Here is a 24,092-nt window from a genome sequence, read left to right on the forward strand (position 1 = left end):
ACTTCACAACTATTGTGGAGATGAAAGGTCCCTGAGAAACAGGTTCTTCCTTACCTCTGCAAGGGTCATTTTTCACTAAAAATTCATCCAGGGCCATCCATCCTCCTCCAACTCGAACCATGACAGTGCTGCGCAAAATACGGACCAGTCGCAACTGCTGGGAATCACCAAACTGTGGAACCAATAGAGAAGCAGTTCAAATAACAGGGCTATAAAATGGAGACACGGCTCCTCTCCAAAACAGACTGCGCCAGGATGAGTATTATCACTACACTGGAGACTATTTGAAATGCTACCTGTAACCCTAAACATTTTCAAAGCTCTTATTAATGTTCACGGCTTCTCCAAATATATCAAAAAGTTACGTTATGTGGGAATCAATTCACTTTGGTGTCAATTGATGAGAATGTTTTCATCTAAAGAAACTCGCAGGACAATGCTATGAACAGGATTCTCTATCCCAAAAAAGCTGAGAAATTCAAATGCAGATCAAAGGATGGCCAGGTAGCAAATTAGAGTTTATAATTTGATCTTTTGAGGGTTTTACCCAAAGAAACAGCATTTTATTGCTCTGCCTTTCATGAATAATAATACCACTTAGCTCTTATGTAGTGCTTTCATTAGTAGATCGCAAAGCACTTTACAAAGGGGGGGGGGGGGCACAGCACCATTGTCCCCAGTTTACAGATGAGGAAACTGAGGCACAGGGATGGGAAGTGACTTGCCTCATGTCACATAGCAGGCCAGTGGCAGAGCCAAGAGCAGAACCCAGTCACTGTAGTCCCGCTCCCAGTGTTCTAACCATTAGACCACACTGCCCACTGACACTCCTGATGCAGTCTGCTTTGAAAAGAGACACCTGGCACGTCACTGAAGGCTGGCATAGCAAATGCTAGCAGTGCAGCATCGGCACTGAGAATGAAACCTCTTTACCAAGTCTGAGGTGCGAACATTTCACCGAGTCTCAACCAGCAAGAGAGCTCCCACAGGAGAGTCACCCAATTATAGTGAATCTAGACTGTAGAAATCTAAGGTTCAAGTCCCAGAATGTTTATTAGTGATTATAATGTTCATTAGGAATTTAAAATCGCTCCAATTTCAAACAATCATCAAGTGTGCCTCTGAATCAACAAAATCGCACATCTCTTTCCGGTCCCCCCGTGCTATCATACATAACCGTTGATTAAAAGTCTCCATCCACCACCATGCACGTGCTTCTCTTCAGAGCCACCTTCTCCTAATATTTACATGGACACTCGGACATCTAGCAGAACCCCACCTGGACTACTGTGAACAGGACTTGTCCATGTACCACACAGAGGGAAAGAGCAACAAAGATCCCACCTTGTTCTTAGGAGCTTAAGCAATGAGGGACAACTAAGGAAACTGGGTTGATTGCCTTTGAAAAGGGGGATACTTCAACATGATCTAATAGAGGATTTCAGAATTATGAAGGCATTGATAAGTGAGACCCTCTTTTTTTTAACATGGAGAAGGACTTAAAAAACAGGAGACATAATGGAAACCTTAGGAAATGAGGAGTAACTAGGGAAAACTTGGGCAGAATTGTGCTAACGATGCTAAAAACAAGGGATAACCTACTGGGGAGGTAACTGAGGTAAGAAAAATGACAGATGAGTTCAAGACACATCTAGATTGATTTCTGCAGAAAGAGAGTGCTGGGGGCATTGGGACAAAGCAGGATTAAGGGTTCCTTTTCCTGCTCCAAACATCTCATATGCCCCCTTCTCTCCTGAGACTACCTCTCTCCCCTGTTATGCACAGCCCTTTCTCAAAGAGTTCCATGCATGAGCCTCTTTTCAGATGGCCCCTTTGCTATCAGGCGTGGGACCGAGCTGTGGGCATCTCTAGGGCCCTCTTTCAATCCGTAGCTGCAGGCAGCGCCTGTTCACGAAGGGATCCTGCTTCCATGCTCTCCCCAGCAAGTGGAGGCTGGCGTTCAGTTAGCTTGAGAGTGGTAGGGTGCTCAGCTCTGCTCCCTGGAGAGCCAATGAGCCACAGAATGGAAGGTCTTTAGCGCTAAGCAATCGCGGGCTGGAGTGCTGGAAAGGTAGGCTGGCTTTGGAGACTATGACTTTTGGTCTCAAAGGCGAAATTCTCAGCTGCACCTCGTATGTGCTGGACACACCTGGGGCAACACCCCTCTCCTGGTGCAGTTGCTAGGCCAACTAGCTATAGCCAGAAAGAGCTTTTTATGCCTGCTGAGGCTCACTGGAGGGTAAGGGCTCTCTGGCCATGCCCCTTTGCTACACTGGTTCTATACTAACGGAGTAATTTCTCCATGCTAGGGGAATCCTCAACTACCTGGATACACTCATTTTGTAGCCCCTTCACTCCAACAAAGCAGAGTGGAGAATCTGGCCCTCCATGGTAAAAATACAAGTTATACAATTTGCTCCCGTCTTGGAACATTAATTACAAATTTATTGTAATAATGAGATAGAGTTTTATAGTTCCCTTCAAAGATTTGCCTATAGTAACCGATCTAGAATAAACGGGGAGTTGGTTTCTATCCTTTCCTTCACTCAAGAAATTCACATTCCCGTCTTTCGTGGCACCACATTTAGAGTCCATCTCTTCAAGTTAAAAATCCTCAGTAGTTACAATAAATGGATTTCCTTCATTGTTCAAATGGAGGCTGTATTCTTGTGATGAAAGACATCACTCCAGTCCCATTATCAATGGAGTTCCTGTGTTCTAGTCAGCCTTCAGTTACCATAATATTAATCACAGACCAGAATAGAAAAGTAGGTACATGCAATTTTTCATGAACTTTCTTCCGGTTATGAGTTACTCAAAGTCGGTGAAGCAGGGGATGAGGGTTTAGTTATTGTTACCTAAGAGATCGATCATGTGAATACAGCATTTTCATTCCATAGTGACCGCGTTATAATCAAACCTGTCCAGATCCTGGTATACAGTCTGTGTTCAGAAAATTTTAGCCTGTATATATTTTTTGAAGAGTGTTACAATATAATACTTAGTCCTGCCTTGAGTGCAGGGGACTGGACTAGATGACCTCTCGAGGTCCCTTCCAGTCCTATGATTCTATAATTCCTCCAGCACTAGAGTCAGAATCATGAGACAATGTTCTTCTCAGACAATTCCACCATGAGCATGGGTTCCCCTGGTACCTTACATGGAACTTACGTGTTCCCTTTCACATGAATGATGCCATAACCTCTAATACCACTGGGGCATCAGAGGAAGATGCAATTTGGAGGCTAAATCTCTCCATCTTTGTAGATTTCTGATTTGCCAATTAAACTTTTTACTTCTTTCTTCCAAGGAGTTTTGCCATTTGATATTGCATTTCCAGGTAAACGTCACTCTGTATACCAGACTCTGCCAAGTAACACAACGAGCTCTAACACAGCATTCTTTAGATCACATCTTCCCACAGCAACAAGAGAAAGATTGGTATTATAAACACACACCAAGCCATGTTTGTTAAAAAGAATGAGAGACAGCATTGCAAGGCACACTGTACCTGATTGCCGAGGAAGAACTACGGAGAGAAAGAATTTGGGTGGGGAGAAGATCAGAAGGAGAGCAGAGGAAGAGGGGGAGAAAAACAAGAAAACATTTTATAGGATTTAACAATGCAACAATCATGAAAATCTTAGTTAACCACAGGTAGTTAAAAATCAGGGTACTTGATGTTATTGGACATGCAAATTGTTCTTCTCTGTCCCTACAGCAGAAGTTGTAATTCATTGCTTCAAAATTCACAAATAAGGGCTTGTTTACACAACCGTGTGACAAAGCCACCCCCCGAGCGACGTAAGTTACATCGACCTGAGCGCTGTCCACACTGGCGCTATGTCTGTGGGAGACACAACGTTGCCTCTCTTGGAGGTGGAGTAATTATGCCGATGGGAGAGCGCTCTCTGATGTAGCGCGGTAGTGCAGACTTACCCTAAGTCTGATATTTGAATGTGTCTGATATTTGAATGGGCTCAAGTGTTGCTATTTTAACTCCTCCGTGCCCAAAACGCAGGAAATCTGGATGGTTTGCGGTCAGTCCAACCCAGTGAATAATTTGAAATGAAAACATGAAGCACCTTAAAATAGATCCATTACACAAATATTTTGCATACCTTTTTAGAAATGAGCTACATCAATGAAGAAAATCATCGGTGTAAAGTACACACACAAAACTGTCTATAGTATCTATAGATACAACATCTTCGACAGCGAACGGGCTAAGCTCTCTCAGAACACTGCCACATCTATGTTTGTCTTGTCCTTGGGCTATTAGGCATATCCAAGATTTAATGCACCAAGAGAGCATGCTGACCCTTAGCCTGCCCTCTTCTCAAAAAGTCACAGGAGGAGAATATCACAGACCATCTATAATCATTTGTCCATATATATTTCCTCCATTACGTGCTCATGTGATAGATAAACCACTTGCAAGCTCTCCACCAATACGATCATACAGTTATGATTACTATCAAGGAATCAGTGTGCTCCATTAATGGTATATTGCTGCAGTTTCCCCAGAAACTCTTGTCTCCAGAGACCCTCAGATCAACTTGGGGAAGAAGGAACTAATCTCTAAGCTCTTCATGTTATTCCCTCACCACGGAGCCCAAGATAAGTCTATGTCTCAGATTCCTGAGTGCACGTTATTGGTCTAATCTCTGGACTTAATTACCATCTCAGAAGGTAAGAGGCTAGCATAGGTAAAAATTTGGATTCAATCTTTTCAAGAGTAATATCTCAGTACGACAGAATCAGATTACTTCAGTAGAAGTTAAAACGGACACTTCTCCCTGGTAGGATCACACATGAGATAGGAATGAAGATAATTTGTGCTATTATGGCAAATGTGGATGTTTTCCTCTTACCCGATACTTATTCTCTCCAATCTGCTCCACTTGAAATCTCTTTGCACACTTACACTGGGCCACCTGCCTTGTGACCTGTTGCAAACAAGAGGGGCAGAGGTCAGGGATCAGTAGTTTGCTTCTCTTGCACTGGATACATGGGACACAGTATATTGTGCACAAAATACAGATTATAACAACCTTCACTTTAAAATGTTTTGAATATCCAAATATTTGAACATTGATCTCAGGTCAATACCGCTGTGATCCTCTGGGTGCTCATCATCAAAGCACAGTTTTTCCTCTTTGGATAGGTATTTGAGAAGCTGACCCTTTGAAAAACTGAAGCCCTCCATAATACCCACTAAAATACCACTCTCCTTAGAATCTCCTTTACCTCATCCTCAATTTTGTCGGCATCTGTGGTTGGCCGGTAAGCATCTTTGTTAGGATGGAGAGCAGCCACAAACTCATAGTAATCAATATAGCCATCCCCATCCCGGTCAAAGATGTCAGCCACGGCAGTCATCTCTAACTTAGTGGTGGGGAATTCTGGAATGAAAAAGAAAAACAAACAACAGAGATGTATTATAGTCTGAGAATCGATAACTCCCTGTATTCTCTCACCATCTGTACAAAGAGCACATACTCTATATCGCCCCCTACTCACGCTTCCATATCTGGAGTCTCCATCACAATAGTCACAGGAAAAGAAACAGGCTACATGATTACTTGAGTTTCAAATTCTCTACCCCGATATAACGCTGTCCTTGTGAGCCAAAAAATCTTACTGCGTTATAGGTGAAACCACGTTATATCGAACTTGCTTTGATCCGCCAGAGTGTGCAGCCCTGCCCCCCCGGAGCGCTGCTTTACCATGTTATATCCGAATTCGTGTTATATCGGGTCGTGTTATATCGGGGTAGAGGTGTATAATATAGATTCCAGGCCTCAAGCAACGACAGCCTCTTGGCATACTGCAACAATAGCGAATGTGTGGGGTGGGATCGCCATGCTATCAATACACAGAGGTCCTCTCCTGACAGAAGTACAAGAAATGCGCCTTTCATTTGCCTCGTAAAGGGTGGGAGCAAACAACGTTTCTTGGAGATGGGTTTATCGGGTTTTGCGGAAGGAAGGGATGAAACAGATCAAGACTTACTAGATGCTAAGATTCCATCAATAAACTCCTGCCGGGTGATTTTTCCATCCTGATCTTTGTCGATACGCCGGAAGAAGTCCATCACCCGTGATTTCTTGTGATTCATCCAGCGCATGTATTTCTTTCTCCAGATGTCAAAGTCAAAGTTCGCAAACTCCTTCAACTGGAAGAAGACCAATTAGAGTCAATGGGAGTTGAAAGTACAGACAGAAAACTTCCCCTGCTCTACAGAAGATCTTGCTGAACTAAGATTTCAGCGACTAAGTCAAATTGTGCATAGCCTTTGGGGGCTGACTGTCACTTTCTCCATATTCCACACCTCTTCAAAGCAATACTTGGGAAAAGAGGCATAACTAGGCCACTCCTCTTAAAACCACAGCCATGGACACAGAGTTTCCATAACAGAACAGGGAACACAATGCATCTGACAGCCACCATGTAGAATGTGTGTCACACACTCATAGACATAGAAAAAAGTGAAGTATTCTCCAAACTTTTAAACATACACGTATGCCGATATAACATAGACGTACACACAGACACACAGACACATACAAACATAATATCTTTTCAGGCATCTAAGAACAGGGTTCTCTCCCAGACTTGTCCTAAGAATGCCCCAGTTCCTTTATTTTTGAAACTCCAATTCCTTTCCCACTCTGCACATCTGCATTGTTCTAGCTCACTTTTTGCCTAAGCAGCTGAGAACAGAGCTCCTGCTTGGTTTTTTTCCAGGAAGGACAGCAGTTTCTCCTCCGAGGTGGATAGCAATGTTGCTCCACGGATAAACTAACAAGTAATGCTTATCCAGCAAAGTGAGCCTGCCTCCCCCACCCCTGCATCAGCTTGACTCTTGATACATGACACCTCTGCAGACCTGGGCAGCAAGACCCAAAAATGCTTCCAAATTCAGTTCTCTGGAACTGCAGTGCCGAGATTACACCAAGACTAGCTTAAATCACTGCTCATGAGAAGACTGTTCAGTTACTGAAGCTGAGGTTTAGCACATTTAGGACTGATTTTCAGGAGCGCTTCAGCTAAGCAGAGCTCAGAGTGACTCAAAGCAACAACATCTTAGTGCTTTTAAAAAAGCCCCAGAGTTGAAAGTAACAAAGAAAAACGTTCATACGGATAAACCGAACTGACCTACAGAAAAAGCAACAAAAAACAAAAACACTCACTTCTGGGCATAGCTGCTTTGTAAAGCATAAACAAAAACAAAAATCACATTAGAGGTTTTGGAAAAAAATATACATAGTAGCACTATATTTTTAAGACTAATATTATTACTTCCAACCAGGTCTGACTTTCATTAGCAACAGAAGTACTGAGTTTAGTAGCACAGAGCAGTCCGGTTAACCTGCAGTTACTATGGAATATGGTTTTCTGCCGCACTATTTTAGCGGAGACGTTTCTTGTTGGCGTTTTTAGGCCTAGGCCAGTCATAACCCATGACATGCACAATGCAGGGGGTTGGACTAGATGACCTCTTGAGGTCCCTTCCAACTCTGATATTCTATGATTCTAATGCAGTTCAAGAGGCAGCTCTCTGCCCTTCTCTCTTGGGAGTACAGGAAACAACACGTTTCCACCACCAACTCCCCCTTGTTTAACAGCATAATGGGGTCATTACCTCCTCCAGCCTGTCCAGAGCGTCATTGAGCTTCCGCTGGCGCTCCAGCGCCAGCAGCCACACCTGCTGCCAGCGTGCAGAGAGCTGGTTAATCCGGGGGTTCTTCGTTTCTGATTGGGAGAGAACTGGCATGGGAGGAGGGGCAGTGTGACTCAAGGATTTCCCTAGAGAAAGAAAAATATGCCACATGGGATATTGCAGGATGTGGGGTTTGGATGATCCAAGACAAAAAAGACAACAGCTTTGTTTGTTTTTCAAACAGAAAATCTCTCACAGGCTTTCCCATAAGGATTGAGCTGGCAGCTTTTAAAAAAGAAAATAGGAGATTAAGAAATGTTCAGCACAACAGTACCGGTGGTACTGCAGTTTTACCGACACCATTAATCGGCAATCCCCACCCCCAGCAACTCCGGTGTTCCTTTTCCCTTTGGTTTCATCTTCCTGAACGAGAGCGAACAGGGCTTTCTGCTGCAAGAATCATACATGAGGAAATGGTCATGCTAGAGCAACTAGAATCAGAACCGGAGCAGTTAAATACAGCACAAACTTTTCAGCACTCTGAAATAAGCAAAATGACTGTAAACTCAAATCAGAGCCATCAGAGTCTTTGGAGGGCAGAAAGGCAAAGAATAATTAAGATCCTGGCATATGTCAGCCACTATTGCAAATGCCACCTCATTTCCCCCTCCTCATTCCCTGGCAATTCCCAGCCATTTCCAAGTGGTTGGCAAAGCAGGGTGTATTTCTAATTGAGAATTAGCGCCAGTTTCCTGTGTGTTTTCCCCTCTATCTCAGCATGCATTCCTGCAGAGGATGCACGTAGCAATAATTTGCAAACATACTGTTGCTGCGGGATTTCTCAATGAAGGGTCCATGAGCTGGTTCTGTGGCTTTCCTCTTGTACGTCTTAGTGACCCGGTCCACGTCTGGCTGTTTTCGTGTCATCTCCTCCATAAAGGACTGTTAAAGGCAAAAGGGGGACGAGAACTGTAACATTTATCATCTTCTCAACTTCAAGCTGCTGTCGCTCTAGAGTCCTGCTGAGTCCCAAGCCCGTAGCAAACGCACAAGTACATACTGAACACTAGCTATGTGGCTTTGCGGTAAAGTTATTCCACACCTGTGGCTTTGATTTCCAGGCCTGATATTTTGCTCCTTGGGCTGAGTGGAACACAGTTACTAGACTTGTTTAAAAGTGACAAGTCTGGATGACTAACATGTGGCTGTAATTAAAGTAAACTCAACTTCTTCCCCAGAAAGGTGGTTGTGACAAAACGTTCAGCTTCCCTGCTGCCTGTCAGACTCACAAGCCCTGCCCCAGGAGCAGGGTAGACAGGAGGTCGGCAGAGCTCAGCAATGGAGTTACCTGGTGTTCGGAGATGAGGGCTTTGACCTGATCGATATTTTGTGGCATTGGTTCTTGATCCCGCTGGATCAGTGTGGTCTCGGCCCACTGAATCCACGCTAAGAGTTCCTCCAAGAGCTCCGCGTTAGCCACCAATTCTGAAAGCGCAGTCTCGAGCCTTTGCTGGTGCTGCTGTGCCCACGTCAGAACCTGATGGAAACATCCACAAGAATAGCTGTCAGCATGGGAAACAAAGGCACTTACTCCGTGAAGCTCTCCCTCCGGAGAAGGAAAACAATACCCATAAGGAAAACAAGGCAGCCACCACTCCTACCGGTTCACTGGCTGATGCACATTGACTTGAGAACTGATCCAAGAGGACAGGACTAGGACATCTATAATTCAGGAGAGTAACCCATTTACATGTCCTGCTGCTTCATAGGTTCCAAGGCAGGAAGGTTCCACTGTGATCACCTTGTCTGACCGCCTGTATAACACAGGCCGGAGAACTTCCCCACAGAGAAAAGTCCAAAAGAAGACACCGATCATTGATTCTATTACTGGCCCTATTTCTCAGCAGTGACGAGAAAGACCTTCCCTCTGCTCAAGTAGACAGAATCCTCTGTGACTCACCTCCTCGAACCTGGCTCGGATGATGGTGATCCAGTGTTTAATTGTGGTGATGCAGTCCGGGTGGCACGCAGCCAGGATAACTTCTCCCATCCCCACCGCCGCGTTCACATCCACTCTCTTTTCTTCCACTTTCTTCATGAACTCCTAGACAGCAAGATTCCACAGAAACAACAACGGCTGTTTGTCACGCCAACAGAGACAATCTGGTCCCTTTCACCCAACCCTTAAAATCCCCCCATTTAAACTCCAAAATAAAGTGACTTCAGAGTTTTGGATTAAAGTTATTTTCATTCTAGGTTTATAGAGCACAGGTAATTTTCCCTACCCACCAGTGCCTGGTATTACAACTCCAGCCCAACTCAGGCCATGTAGCTATGTAACAAGATCCAAATCTCTTGTTTGGAAAATATCTTGCCCACACGTCTCACTTTTGTTCCTGGCACACATCTGTTCATTAAGGGCCGCTCTGGATATGTCAGCACAGCAGTGTAAGCCCAGGGTTTGAACTAAGGTTCAAGCCTAACTCCCATTCCGGCGACACACACATTGAGCGAACCCAGAGCTTGGACCCAGGACCCAATGGGGGGAGGAGAGTCCAAGCCTGAGTCAAACTGGGACCCAGGTTCAAGCCCTATTGCCCCGCAACACAGACACAGCCCCTCTGGACTCATGCTCTGGGAGTCTCCTAAAAGTTATCCCCCAATCCCACGGACTGACTTTCTTTGTCCTCTGGACAGTCAAGCTTTCCCACACGGCACCACAAAGAAAGGCTAGAGGTAGCCACACTTTGGGAGGGCGCTAGGGAGTCTGGGATATGGGGGGTTGGACTTGGACCTGAATAATGTTGGAGCCCCAGAAAGGGTTCAACAATTCCTAACCTGGGGTTACAAATGAGTGTAGAAGCTCAAGCCCTAGGTTAACAAACCCAGGGTCTGCTGACTCGAAGCTCTGCTAACCCTGGCCTTACCCAGCAGTGTCGACACACATGCTAAGTCCACGTTTTCTCACATTCCTGAGCGACTGGTTACCTTGTGTATGTCAATGAGCGACTGCAACGCTTCAGCATCATCAGGCAGAGCTCCCCTAAAGCGCAGGGTCTGTTCTGCCTCGGAAAGCCACTCCAACAGCATGTGGACTGCCGTCCGGAATTCCTCTGCCTGAAACAGCACCAAGAGACGGATGCAATGAGTGACTCCTAGAATCTCTACACGGCCTGAGTCTCTACCCACCATTCAAGAAGCAAGGCACAGCAGTGTCTCTAATAGGAACAGAGGAAATAAAAGAGCAGACTGTCTTTGCTCTGTGTTTGTACAGCGCCTAGCACGGTGAGATCCTGCTGCATGCCTGGGGCGTGTAGGCGCTGCAGTGACACAAATAAACAAAACAACTGGAGTTGGTCAAGTAGTCTGTTCCCTTCCCCTTGCGTTAGCTGCACTGAAAAAGTGAACTAACTCCCTTCTTAAAGCTATCTGTGTACTCTGCCCATTTTGTTACCTTTGGTCATTTATTCCATATACTAACTACTATGGATCAAAATACAACCTCAGCATCTTTTTATCCTTCCTAGCCTTAAGTTTACTCCACCCTCTCGTATTGTTCATATAGCTCTGAATAGTTTCTTATCACCATTCCCTTCTGATTTGCCCACATTGCGTATCAACGCAGCCCTCCCTTCATCTCTGCTTTTCCAATTAAGGCTTTTATTCTTCTACGCTCGCTTTTTTTTTTTTTTTTGAATAACTGAGACCCTCAGAGCTGCTCTCTCTTTCTGACTGTTATCTGCTGGACCACTCCAGTTGCACAATAGCTATAAACACTGGAGGTTGAGAATTCTAATGATCTGTATTCTCACAGTGAGGTGATCCCATGACAGTGACTCTAGATGTTAATTTATCCTCACAACAGTCCCTGTGTGGTAGGGATGTATTATCCCAATTTTACAAAAGCGGAACTGAGACAGAGATTAAGTGGTTTGCCACAGGTCACACAGGGTGTCTGTGGCAGAACTGGGAATTGTACCTAGCTCTCTGAGGGCAGTGATAGCGTCCCATCACATTTCCCCCCCGGAAGATGGCAAATGCTTGTACAGAGCTCCAGAACACACATTTCTGGTTCATTTCTTGACAAGACTCCCCCTTTAATTTGTACAGGTTCAGAGCCATATATAAAACCCTGAAAGCGAAAGTGAACTTGGAAGCCTCTTTCTCCTCACCTGCTTCAAGGCCTGCTCCAGCCGGGTCTGTTTGGACACCGAGAGCTTACACACGGTGTCCCATCGATTGCTCAGCTCTTGAAGCTGCCCTTTAACCCACGTAGTGTCGTCCCGGCTGTTCTCGATGAGCTCTCGGCCCGAGCGCTTGAGCACCTGCACGGTGCCCGTGCGCTTCCCCAGTTCCTTCTGGAAAACCTGCCCAGGGAGAAGAGAAAGGTCCATCATGGGTCTGCCTCTTGTTCTCTACAGAAAAGGGTCAGCACAGGCTTGAAGCGTTTCAAGTCTGACAATACAGGGTATATAAAGTTGAATGGGTGGTTTGCTTTCTTCCACCAAACCCCACTTGAAATGCTTCAATTTTGGCATTTTTCCTCTAGTATCATTTATTTTCCTTGAAACAGAATTGGTTATACATAGATTCATAGGCGCCGACTTCTGCTCCGGCTGGTGGGTGCTCAACCGCCCTCTGCCCCCGGCCCCACCTCCACTCCTGCCCTGTCCCAACTCCGCCCCCTCCCTGCCCCTATTCTGACTCCTTCACCAAATCCCTGCCCCCGCCTCGTCCATGACCGTGCCACGTTCCCGCTCCTCCCTCCCCAGCACGCCGCCAAAGAGCTGTTTGGTGGCGGCAAGGCGGAAGCACTGGGAGGTAGGCAGAGGAGCGGGGACGTGCGCGCTCAGGGGAGGAGGCGGAGGAGGAGGTGGGGGGAGCTTGGCTTTTTTCCCCGTGGGTGCTCAAGCCCGGAGCACCCACGGAGTCGGTGCCTATGCATAGATTATATAGGCACCATAAATTATTGTAACCCACTGGTGAGTGTAAATTACAGATCTGCTCACACTCAGGTTACACACGCACCAGGGGGTTACACTATAACACACTCGCACCGTCAGCAGTACACCACCCAAAGCTGGAGACAGCTGAGCTTGTTTTATTGAGACTGTCCGCCTGGATACCAAAGTTATCCTCTACTCTTTCTGAGAGCAGTACGGGAATCTTTAACTTGTATCCGGGCAACCATCAGAGTGTCGCAGAAGGAATCATGGTTTAATCTCTCACTTGAAGGATGGCATGCTTAATAGGACATCACTATTCAGTCCAATGCAGTAGCTGTTTGGAACGGGAGCCCAAGTTCTAGCCTGGGATTTGAACCTCTGACCTAACCCAGAAGTGAAAGCACTCACATCTGAGACCTCCTGATGAATACTGCCAAAGGGGAGTTTACAGAAGCATAGAAACTTTACCCTTCTCTCCTCGAAAATCCAAGGTAGAACAGAGCAGAACTGAAGGTTTATGTTACAATTCCAAAATAGCGATATCATTTTTCAAATCCGTCTCCCAGACATTTACTCACTGGAAATCAAAGCTGCACAGCAGAGTATGCAGCGCTACAGCACACATCTTGCCGAGATGCTATAAGCCTGGTACTTCTGTTATGCAGCGGATGGGGAACTCAAGTTACTTTCCCTTCCCAAAGGGCAGCTGGTAAACCCCACTCTTACCTTATGAGCATCCATCAAGTTCATGACCAGATCCAGATCACCATGGACTGGTTGGTCTTCAGCCAACTGGGGCTCCACCTTGTACAGCCAGTCCACCAAGGCTTGCAGCGCATCCATGAATTGACCAGAAAACAGCAGGGCTTCTTCCAGCTTGTGCTGCCTGCAAAGAGAGCATCAAAGGACATTTGTACGAACTTTCCATCCAGAATATCAACGCTGCTTGCAGTTGAATTGGAAAGTGTTTCTTTTTCTGCCCATCTTTCTGATGTTATCATCATCATGGCAAATCCCCGAAAGACAAAGCCTCCTTGTAGATTAAGCATCACCTGGATCGATCTCCTTACGGAGGTCTGGCTGGACATTCAGTTTACATTTCTGATGCCATGCCTGGCATCATCTCTGCTCTGAGGCCTACATCCATATTCTCAACAGCAGGTTTACAGTGTGTGATATAAATCAAACTTCACAGGATCATCCCATCTCTGGTCCTTCACCATTGCAACAAATGTTCCTCTCACCTTTCCACAGATTTTCCGCAGACTGTGTCCCACTTGTCCCGCACTTCTCCAAGGAGGTTGTCCAGTTTCTGAGTGTCATCTGGCAACACAGCTTTTTCCTTGAGGGCTCTGCCCGTCCGGATCGTGGTGTCGTAAACAGGCTGTTTTCCACCGAGGGTCTTTTGGAACTCCTGAGTTTTACAACCAGAGAAGGGCACAAAGGAAATGTCTTTAGAATGCATAAAAACTTGTGAGTGAATAGCTTAGTGGGATAAATGCCTCTCGTGTACAACTTTGTAACTATGCTACTGTAACATTCAACTAAAGCCGTTCCTCTGACTGGATCATCTCTCCCCTCAGATTGTAGAAAAGTGTCTGTGTTGCACTGCTTTGACTGAGAGGTGGTTTCTCTTCCCGTCCAACTAACCCACACTTGAGGGCATTCATCACAGCTGGCATGAAAACAAACCCTCTACCTTGTGCTTGGAGAGCTGCAGTTTGATTTTGTCTGGATCATTGGAAATCTCCAACTCAGAGTCCAGGTGATTCTCTGCATCTTCCAGCCAATCAACCAGCTTTTTCCAAGCTTCGTGGAACTGAAATTGCACAAAAGGGGAGAGCAGTTACAACTTAATGTTTGGTTTCAGAGTAGCAGCCGTGTTAGTCTGTATCCGCAAAAAGAAGAACAGGAGTACTTGTGGCACCTTAGAGACTAACAAATTTATTAGAGCATAAGCATATGAATCCGAAGAAGTGGGCTGTAGTCCACGAAAGCTTATGCTCTAGTAAATTTGTTAGTCTCTAAGGTGCCACAAGTACTCCTGTTCTTCTTTTAACTTAATGTTTGTGTCTTCCAGGCCTTCTGAAAGCCTTGAGACACTTAGGTTCTGAAAGCTAGAGGATAAGCAATATCGCCGGGTCCTCGACAACCATTTTCACCTCACTCACCTGTTTAGCCCGTTTTCTTGCATCGTCAAGAGCTCGGCCTCTATCCACGGAACGCTGGACGACTTTCTCCCAGCGGGACTGGACACTGACCAGCAGGTTCTTTATCAAAACCACATCTTGCTTTTGACTGAGGAACTTCAGCTGGTTCCCTGTTTGATCCAGCTCAATGATCTGGTCCCGGTGAGCGTTGACTTCATTGGCAAACACCTGGAGTAACGAAGATTTACTCTCACTTAAAGAAAAGACATGGAAAGGTCTCCGAGTTTCTCCCATACGCAGAAAACACTGAGCATGGCTTGCAACCAACTTTTGCTTTGTAAAACAGAATCAGAGTGAGACACAAAACTCCAGCTCCCCAAGGTTACCTTGTGTTCATCGATCTGAGACAGCACGGTATTTAGGATAAGGCTGGGTGGAGGGGCAATGTTTAAACTCTGCTCTGCTAGGGTCAGCCAGTTAATGAAGTCCTGTAGGGAATTCTGGAACTCTGTTGCCTGGTTGAGAGCATCTTCCAGCTTCGACTGCATTTTAATAAGGGGGTGGGGGTGGGGGGGAGGAAACACAAAGAGAGGACCAAGTTCACAATGTGAGGCTTTGCAGACAAAGACATGTATTGTACTCTAAGATGAAATGAGCTCTCTAATGGGAACTCATCAGTTCAAGCAAAGAACATGACTTGTTTACCAAGTAGAGGAGATTTCAGTGAAAGTGGCTGTGTCAGAATTAGTTTCTTCTGAAACACACGGACAGGAATTGTACATGAAAGAGGAGACAGCTCGATAATCAACACACAAGTGGCTGTGTCGCCATCAGAGCTTCCTAGGAAACAAGCCTCCATGAGAGAAGCTGTTCCGCGGAAGGGAGACGACACTTCAGTGGTGACAGCTGCAGAGCCAGAAATTCAGCCTGGGTAGAGGCCGGTTTCTCTCATTTTATGTGAGAATTTATCGCTGACCAAAGTACCAGTGCAATGGAATTAGGTCAGCAGAGAATTTGGCCTGTTGTCTCTTAAGAAGCAGCAGCGTAGCTTTGCTTTTCAGAACTGGATAATGCTCTTCATATCTTCTTTTATTTCTTGTATAACAGCCTCTCTCTCATGTTCACTCACATTTCATTATACTTTCATTTTCTCTCTAAGATTTACCCTGCTCTGGTAACTAGCCATACAGTTAACACTTTGATGTCAGACATCACTGATGATACCTATGTCAGAAGGCATGCTAAGCATATGTAATCAGGAGAGAAATTATCTAAAAGAACTGATCTAAAAGCTCTGATCTTGGGTGTCTGAAGCACACTGCTGATTCGGCTTATTGCAATAAACCTGTGTTCTGGAGACAGCAGGGAACTAATGGCATTTTACTTTCAAGCCATGTCTTTCATAGTAAACACGGATCATATTTTGGCTCAAAACATTACCTTCCTCTCCTCCATCTTGGTGCTGACCAAGTTCCATTTCTGTTCCAACAGCGTGACGCTCTGCTCCGTCTTTGAGCCAGAGCCAGAGTCATCGCGGCTTAGCAGGATCAATCGCCCCTTGGCCAACAGCTGACTGTAGACCTCTTCGTTGGCTTTGAGTTGGGCATACAGCTCCTACACCAAACCACCATCGAAATATTAGAGACAGAGAGACTGTATCGGGGATTTGCAGTTCCTTAGACTCCAAGTTTGTGGAGACACTGGGGTTAGGACACACAGCAAATTGACAGTGTGATATTTATCATCATGCTGTCAGTAGAGGTAAGCAGTTCATTCATTAAGATAGTGGGAAATTCTGTCCATAGCCATCATCTGCAAACCTAATGGTCCTCTGTAACCCTGGAGAGAGAAGTGGCAAAAGAAACATGCATCCCATTCCCCATTAGACTACACCCGGGGTTCTCAAACTGAGGGTTGGGACCCCTCAGGGGGTCACGAGGTTATTACATGGGGGGGGTCGCGAGCTGTCAGCCTTCACCCCAAACCCCGCTTTGCCTCCAGCATTTATAATAGTGTTAAATATGTTAAAAAGTGTTTTTAATTTATGAAGGGGGTCGCACACAGGGGCTTGCTGTGTGAAAGGGGGCACCAGTACAGAAGTTTGAGAACCACTGGACTACACCATGCGGCACAGATATGTTTCTATGCTGACATTTCAGAGAGAAGTTAGTTGAATTAGAGGCATTTGAAATCTTTACCATATGGGCATTGAGTTGTTCACGGGCAGTTTCTGGCAAACCTCCTGTGGGCTTTGATGCAGACAGTTGGCTCTCCATTCTTGTTAGCCAGAGGAGGAAGTCTTCAATCTCGCCATGGAAACCCTGGGCCTGTTAAGGAACACAAAATCAGCCAGGGATCGGATGACAGCAGCAACCATTGCCTGGCTTTCAGGTTTAACACTAGTGGATGAGGAGCCAGAGAAGAGTTTTAAAAAGGCACTAAAAATATTGTCAAATTTTTTTCAACAATACAACCATTTCAGCAAGTTCACACACAGAGCTGAGTTCTCAGAGAGAAAAGGCTCGTCTGAAAGAGCAGGACTTCCCCTCGGAACGAACGCATCTTTGGTTTGGAAAGAAGGAACATGCTATTTACAGACCGTTTGTGCCTCCCGTCTATGGCCCAGTCTTCGTGGCTGAAAAAGGTGTCCTTTTCACTGGGGTGGGGGTGGGGTAACTAATACATGTGAGTTATCCCAAGGTCAAAAGACAGCAAAGACGAGGTACTTTATAGTTCCATCATGAGGTAAACGAGGCGAGGTTAATCCCAGGTGGGGGCATAGTGGTGTCCTCACCTAGTTTACCTCAAGGTAAAACTAAAGAGCCCTGTCATCTTGGGACAGCTCACATGAGTTACTTACCCTGAGGTAGCACCACCTTTTCTAGCAGTGAAGACAAGACTATACATCACCTCCTCTACCCTTCACCCTGGAAAGATACACCAAGCCAACTCGGACACCCTCTGCGGATCTCTTCTGCAAGCATGAACATTTCCGTCTCCAGAACGAGCTCACCGACCTGCTGAAGCGTTGACTGCAGCTGCTGCTCCCTCTCTTCCGTTTTTTGCAGGACAGACTCCCAGCAGGAATTCAATTTCTCCAGCCGGTTCCGCAGGCTGCTTGCGTCGTCTCCCGCACTGGATTCCAGGAGCTCATTGCCGGCTTTATTTACTGTCTCCACAGTTGCTTGGTGAGCCAACACATCATTCTTCAGCACCTGCACAGGGTGGATTGGGTAACGTCAAGACACACTCCTCTAAAATGTTCTGCTAACTCCAGCACTATCCCAAGGAAACAAATCAATGCAAATAACTTCCCGGGAGCCATCGTCCCCTTTAAGACCAGATAAAAAGGCAGAACACAGAGTACGTACGTGGTGTTTGGCAAGTTCTACTTCAATGACTCTTGGGTCACCATTGATTGGTTTTTGCGCATCTAACAACTCTTCCGTATGGGTCAGCCAGGCCATCAGTTCTGCTAACGCATGCTGGAACTGACCAAGCGCCAGCAGAGCAGTTTCTAACTTGTGCTGTTCAAAGGTAACGAAGAAAATGTTAATCAGGAGGGAGCAGGAAGAGGAGGACGACGCTGACGACTTAGGTTTATTTTCAGCCCTGGGTTTTGGCAGCCCACCCTCTCCATACCTGTCTGTGAGCAATCTTCTCGCCCAAGTTCTCCCAGAGATGTTTCAGCTCTGTCAGCGGTTCCCTGATGATGTCTCGGTCTGTCTCATCCGTCGCTTTTTTTAGCATCAGTTCGCCTTGGTGATTAAGCTTCTCCATTTCAATCTGCTGCTGGTAAACCTCCATTTTAAACTCCTGCCAAAACATGGAAGGGGAAACAAACAAACAAAAAAAATCAAACAAACTGCAGAACTCTGCCTCCAACACAGACCAAGCCCTGGAGAACGGGGTCTAATGTAGCACGCTTACCTTCATCTCGTTCAGCTGTTCCTTAACAGTGTTGAGGTCAGTGCCGACAGGTGGCATGTTGCACAGCTTAATCACAGTGTTATCCAGCCAATCAAACATTGCCTAAGAGGAACACATACACAATTAGGAAAATCAAACCTCCATGATCATTGGACAAGGCATGCCACACCCGTTCCACAGGCCATCAGCAGAGTTTGGGGGCAGCCTGTGCGATCCTTGGACTAATCAATAGAGCTTCTCTTTCAAGGCAAACCGATGGGTAGTTTTCATGTTCCACAAGCCCACTGCTTAGTGACCTCCTTCCTTCCACCGACCGCAGCATACGCAGCAGACTAGGATCAGGCACATTTCCCCCATCCCTTGCCGCCCCCCACCCCAAAATGTATAACTATTTGAGAGGGTGAAGGTAGGCCGGGTCAATTTCAAATTGTCACCAGAGAAGCAGAAGAAATGCTGATTGAATGCTCTGCGTTCAGCGGGTCACTGTACACGGGGCCTAACTTAGATTGTCAGCTCTTTGGGGCAGTGACTATCTTTTTGTTCTGTGCTCATGCAGCGCCTAGCACAACGGGCTGCTGGTCCACACAGTACAAATAACCACCAACAGCTGCCTCACCTGCAGGGTATCCTGATACTGCACAGCAGACTGCATGGCCTCCTCGAGTTTCTCTAGCCTCTCCTTCCAGGTTTTGTTTAGGTTTTCCCATGCATTGTTCATCTGCAAAACACAGGATTGCCCCCAAATTCAGTAGACTATTCCATCTGAGCCAACGCGGCCTTTCACATGGCTTTTACCGGACTTCTGAGCTGCTGGTTTTCCTACCTCATCAATGCTTTTCTTCACTTCTGGTTTCTCAGTTTCACCACAGGCCATAATCAATTCAGCTCCAAGCACACGAATGAACTCCAGTTCTTCATGCACACCATCAGTTTCCTCTTTGATCGTCTATATTCAGAGAGTGCAATGAATTAAAAAATAGGTTTGTTTAGTAAATGCTATTCCAAAACTCCATTTGATGGTGCATGCAGTGGGAGCTAGAGTACAGAGATTACACCCGCTAATGTTTTGCATTTTGGTTGAAGACTGAGACTAATTAGTCCTCAACCCAACAGGTGTGCATCACATTAAGAAGCAGGTATGTGTTTTCATTATCTACCACAGTAACTGAGTCCAATCCACACTTCTTACATTGTCTGATGCATGGGATGCCATCACCATTTGCAAGCAGATGGGAAAAACAAGGTAAAAACCGCCTCTGCATTTGTCTGAACTGGAAAGATGGTGACCCTATCTGCAAGTTATATAGTTTTCAGAGTGTTTTATGAAACCAGGAATTAAACAGGCTGTCAGAGAGCCAGCATTTCTAAACCAAAGTCAGACTAGTTATAAAATGGGAGTGGCACGTACAAGTACGCCGGGGTGAGATGTATACATATTTAAAAAAAAACAACCACCCTGAGTCAAACTATGCAAACATCCAAAATGGACTCTACCACGTGATTCCAAATAGAGATGAGTGTTGCTGTCCATCCACTATTATCATTTTATTCTACAGTAGCCTTCAGTCTAACTGGAATGTAACCTGCATCTCACAATCTAGACAGATCCAGCCCACATTGGGAGCAGAACCATGGGAACAATTATGCGCTAAACAGGGTGGCGGACAGCTCTGAACGCTTGCTTGACAAGCGTTTTCCCCAACGTAGTTGCAGCTCAGATGATCTTTGCACTGTTTCAATCTCTGGTAAAGGCCATTATTTTTTCCACTTGAAACAAAACAATATCTTAAAATACTCTCCCCCATCCCCACCAAATCATGGCTCTCCCATGGTTTCTAAATAAAACGACAGCATGATTTGTAACCATGTCGGGTGCTCATAAAACTGGGGTACAACAACATTTGGCCATATCTTCATTTGAGACCCAAACATGGTTACAAGCTGTAGCACCGCCGGGGCCTATGTGGAATGACTCGACCACAGTCCTCACCTCTGCTGCCTCCACCTGCTGCTTGATGATTGATGGGTCAATGCCTGGGCTCTCCAGGTCGTGAACAATATCCTGCGTCTCTTTGACAGTAGTCAGGAGGGTTGCCATTTCGTACCAGAATTTCTCTGCGAGCTCCAGGACATCGAGGAACTTACTTTCACGTCCCTCTGCCTGAGCCTTGATGTCTTCCCAGAAAAACACCATCTGATTCAGCTTATCCTGGATTTCTGGAGGGGGGGAAAAAAACAACGAGTCAGGACTCTTTATTCTTACCCTGTTCTGACCAGCAATCTCCAGTTACTAATTAAAGCATCTGCATACAAATGTTACGATGAGAAAGGTCTAAGGGTTTGTCTACACAGCAAAAAAAAAACCCTCCACAACCTGCAGCATTGAGTCTCAGAGCCCAGACCTGCAGACTCAGGCTTCGGACGATGGGGATTCCCACAGCCGTGGAGATGTTCAGGCTCAGGCTGGCGCTCTGGCTCTGAAGCCCGAGGAGGGGGGGTGGGTTTCAGAGTCCGAGCACTAGCCTAACCCCCAACGTTTGCCCGGCTATATTTAGCGCCGTAGTGGGAGCCTGAACCTGTCAACCTGGTCGCCGAGACTCGCTGCTGTGGGGGCTTTTTTTGCCGTGTAGTCTTACCCTGAGGTAAGAATTAAAATGGCCAAGAGTGCCAGAAATACAAACTTAGAAAGAAGCTGGATGAAGATGTGACAAACACCAAGATACAGATATAAAGCCTTTATGTATCCAGAGAACAGTTACAAGCCTGCCCACGTGCTCGCGCCACACCTGACCACCTCTCCTATGCTCATTCAGTCCTTGGGCTCGCGCCCAAGACTGCCAACAAAGGTGCCAATCGTATTGGTGGTTTTGGGATGTGGACATTTCCGCCCCCCTTCAAGGCCTGAATTGAAACCAATTCACTGGGAATAGACTCCCCCCCGAGAGCTGTCACGGGGTAACAGTCTGCAGTTCCCTCTGAACTGGGCTGGATTTGGACCCATCACTGAGCAGTCAAATGCTCCTTATTGCTTTATCAATACCAGTCTCCCGATAAACAAGATACATTGTGGTTATGAGAGAAACTTGCCATCCTAGATACGCTAAATATAACAAACTGCCTCTCTGAGCAGACGTGAGACGTCTCCGGCACCTCCATGTGATACCTTTGGCTGCCAGGTCCTTGTCTGCCCCCTGCGATCGCCCGATCAGCTCTTCCCCACGGCGTTTCAGCGCCTCGAAGGTTGGCTGCAGTTTTTCCAGCTCCATGGTGGAATTTTTGTTTTCACTGATGCACTCCCTGATTTTATCAACTTCGGCCGGGATCACGGGCGGCATGCGCAGGCGGGAGGAAAGGTTCTCCAGCGTCTCCAGCATAGGCTCGATCTTATCGTGGAACTGAACAAAGGCAAGTCCATCAGGCAGGTTAGAGGACTGTACGGTACTGAATTACTCCAATGTATGCAGCATAATGTTAAGAGCAGGCAAAGTGCTCTCTTTTGTTAAAGAGAATTAATGTTTCCTAGAATGCCCATTACACCTGCAGCCTCCAATTTGATGTCTGTCACTGGTTTTGTCGCTAACAACTGCATTCTGCGGTGGTCGCAGGAGTTTGCAGTTAGCGAAGCCTACAGAGAGGGCACAGGAAACCGCAAACCAAATGCAGCAGCAGCTTGTTATTGTACCCAAACCCACAAAATTCAACTTGGACTGACATCCCCTTCCCTCCAAAGGGCGGTGCCACAGAATGGGCATAGGAAGACTCAGTCACACTAGTCCTGATCCATGTGCCAACACATTAGCTGTAACCTGCGTGTGTTTGGCTCCACAGGGGCCTCAGCTCAGGGGAGCCTGGCACAGAAACCATCTCAACTCCCAACTTGACTGCAACCACCTGGTGGAAAGCACGTGTGTATGGGAAAGAAGAGAGAATGGGACGCTGTGCTGCTTGGGATTCGGGTTTCTGCCGTTGCTTTGGCTGATCTTACCGATAAAGGAAGGAGATTTGGCATTGTTCAAGTTAGCATTAAAGATAATCTAGTGTTTACAAGACAGAATGAAGGGCAATAAGGGAAAGTTATTAGAACTAGATGTCTGCCCACGGAACTGGACTTGCTACTCTCACACAATAAGAGCGCCTCCTGTTTCCGCTGAGTTTCACATTATAACGGCAGAGAAAAAGGAAATAGATTCTAGGTGCAAACTCTATCGTCACTAGACTGTCTTAAAACTAACAAACGTGGGTGAACCAACCAGTCACGCCCGCTAAGGCAGAATATGCTTCAGCGTAGATCCCTTTGATAGTAAAATGATTTCTTCCCTACAGAACACTTGAATTCTAAGCAGAAGCTCACTATAATGTGAAACTTCAATTTGCACATTGCAACAAAAGGAAAGAGTTAAGGACTTTAATTCTCCAACCGAAACGGAATTTCACTGTGTCTGAGTTTGTTCCTAGCAGGTTCTATTGAACTGCATACAGAGTTATAATACAGTAGAAATCTGGGTATCAAATGAATTAAGACTCATCTAGCCCGAAGAATGAGAATGTAAACAAACAGCTAACGTGGTGAGGCTTACCTCTGCGATCTGCAATGGCGGGGCGCGGTCAACACAACAATGAAATGGGACCATGTGGGGAAGACAGGAACAGGCAGCAACACACAAAGATAACACATTCCACAATGTGAGTGAGAGATGAGACGGAAGGTGTGTGTGGGGGGGAAAAACTTGGAGTTAATACAAGTGCAAACCAAGAGAAGTGACTAAACAACGCAGGAATAAATAACCCAGACGTGAGGACAAAACTGTGCTACAGTAAATATTAGCTGAAGTGAAACATAGCTACAAACGCTAATCCCAGTTACATGCAACAGAAGTTCTTCACATCCTTTCTCCACTTCAATTTGTACAATCTCTGCCCTTCCTTTCACATAGTTCTTCCCTTTTAGGGCTCCTCCACAGAGCCTATATACAAGGGAAGATGATTAACTCTCCCATGTAGCTGTTCATTATCCATACAGTAGTTTCCTGCTTATCAGGAACAAGAACCAGTTCTCTAAGCGCTACTCACAGTCTCGCCAGACCCGTCCATCACGGGCAGATGCCAAAAAGCCCTTTTAATGAGGAACATTATTAAGGTTGTAAACATTTATTACCCTGTTTACATCAGGATTCAATCTCTTTCTGTACCGCTTTTGCAAATCTATCAGCACCAGCCTTCCCACACGCCCCTGAACAGGCAAGCACTAGGCAGATCAACCCACTACACACCAGCCTGCCAGCAAATGGCTTCCTAGAACAGATCTGAACAGTCATGGGGTTTTAGTTATAAGAAACGGTACAGAAGTAAACTTCAGCGCCCGCCGTCCCCAGGGAGCTGTGATAAACACGAACACAAAAC

General features: G+C 46.0%; 1 protein-coding gene across 6 annotated transcripts in view; it reads right to left on the reverse strand.

Moving 5' to 3' along the window:
* MACF1 (microtubule actin crosslinking factor 1) overlaps positions 1-24,092 on the reverse strand; it is a 248,478-nt gene that overhangs the window by 11,915 nt on the left and 212,471 nt on the right. For 4 of the 6 annotated variants that reach the window (XM_054011642.1, XM_054011643.1, XM_054011641.1 and 1 more), the window contains 26 exons: positions 21,856-22,087; positions 20,683-20,909; positions 19,516-19,638; positions 19,309-19,410; positions 18,693-18,794; positions 18,405-18,578; positions 18,134-18,289; positions 17,780-17,977; positions 16,961-17,089; positions 16,203-16,376; positions 15,149-15,304; positions 14,784-14,990; positions 14,312-14,431; positions 13,857-14,026; positions 13,339-13,498; positions 11,839-12,033; positions 10,655-10,783; positions 9,627-9,770; positions 9,015-9,203; positions 8,491-8,608; positions 7,649-7,812; positions 6,016-6,178; positions 5,251-5,405; positions 4,875-4,949; positions 3,512-3,529; positions 55-172 (listed from right to left, as the gene is read on the reverse strand). In XM_054011642.1, coding sequence (XP_053867617.1) covers positions 55-172; positions 3,512-3,529; positions 4,875-4,949; positions 5,251-5,405; positions 6,016-6,178; positions 7,649-7,812; positions 8,491-8,608; positions 9,015-9,203; positions 9,627-9,770; positions 10,655-10,783; positions 11,839-12,033; positions 13,339-13,498; positions 13,857-14,026; positions 14,312-14,431; positions 14,784-14,990; positions 15,149-15,304; positions 16,203-16,376; positions 16,961-17,089; positions 17,780-17,977; positions 18,134-18,289; positions 18,405-18,578; positions 18,693-18,794; positions 19,309-19,410; positions 19,516-19,638; positions 20,683-20,909; positions 21,856-22,087 — 3,898 coding nt within the window. Of the gene's footprint in view, positions 1-54; positions 173-3,511; positions 3,530-4,874; positions 4,950-5,250; positions 5,406-6,015; positions 6,179-7,648; positions 7,813-8,490; positions 8,609-9,014; positions 9,204-9,626; positions 9,771-10,654; positions 10,784-11,838; positions 12,034-13,338; positions 13,499-13,856; positions 14,027-14,311; positions 14,432-14,783; positions 14,991-15,148; positions 15,305-16,202; positions 16,377-16,960; positions 17,090-17,779; positions 17,978-18,133; positions 18,290-18,404; positions 18,579-18,692; positions 18,795-19,308; positions 19,411-19,515; positions 19,639-20,682; positions 20,910-21,855; positions 22,088-23,269; positions 23,279-24,092 lie in introns of all 6 variants that reach the window. The other 2 variants (XM_054011644.1, XM_054011640.1) reach the window with 2 other exon arrangements.

Source organism: Malaclemys terrapin, chromosome 22, assembly GCF_027887155.1.
Source record: "Malaclemys terrapin pileata isolate rMalTer1 chromosome 22, rMalTer1.hap1, whole genome shotgun sequence".
Taxonomy (NCBI): domain Eukaryota; kingdom Metazoa; phylum Chordata; order Testudines; family Emydidae; genus Malaclemys; species Malaclemys terrapin.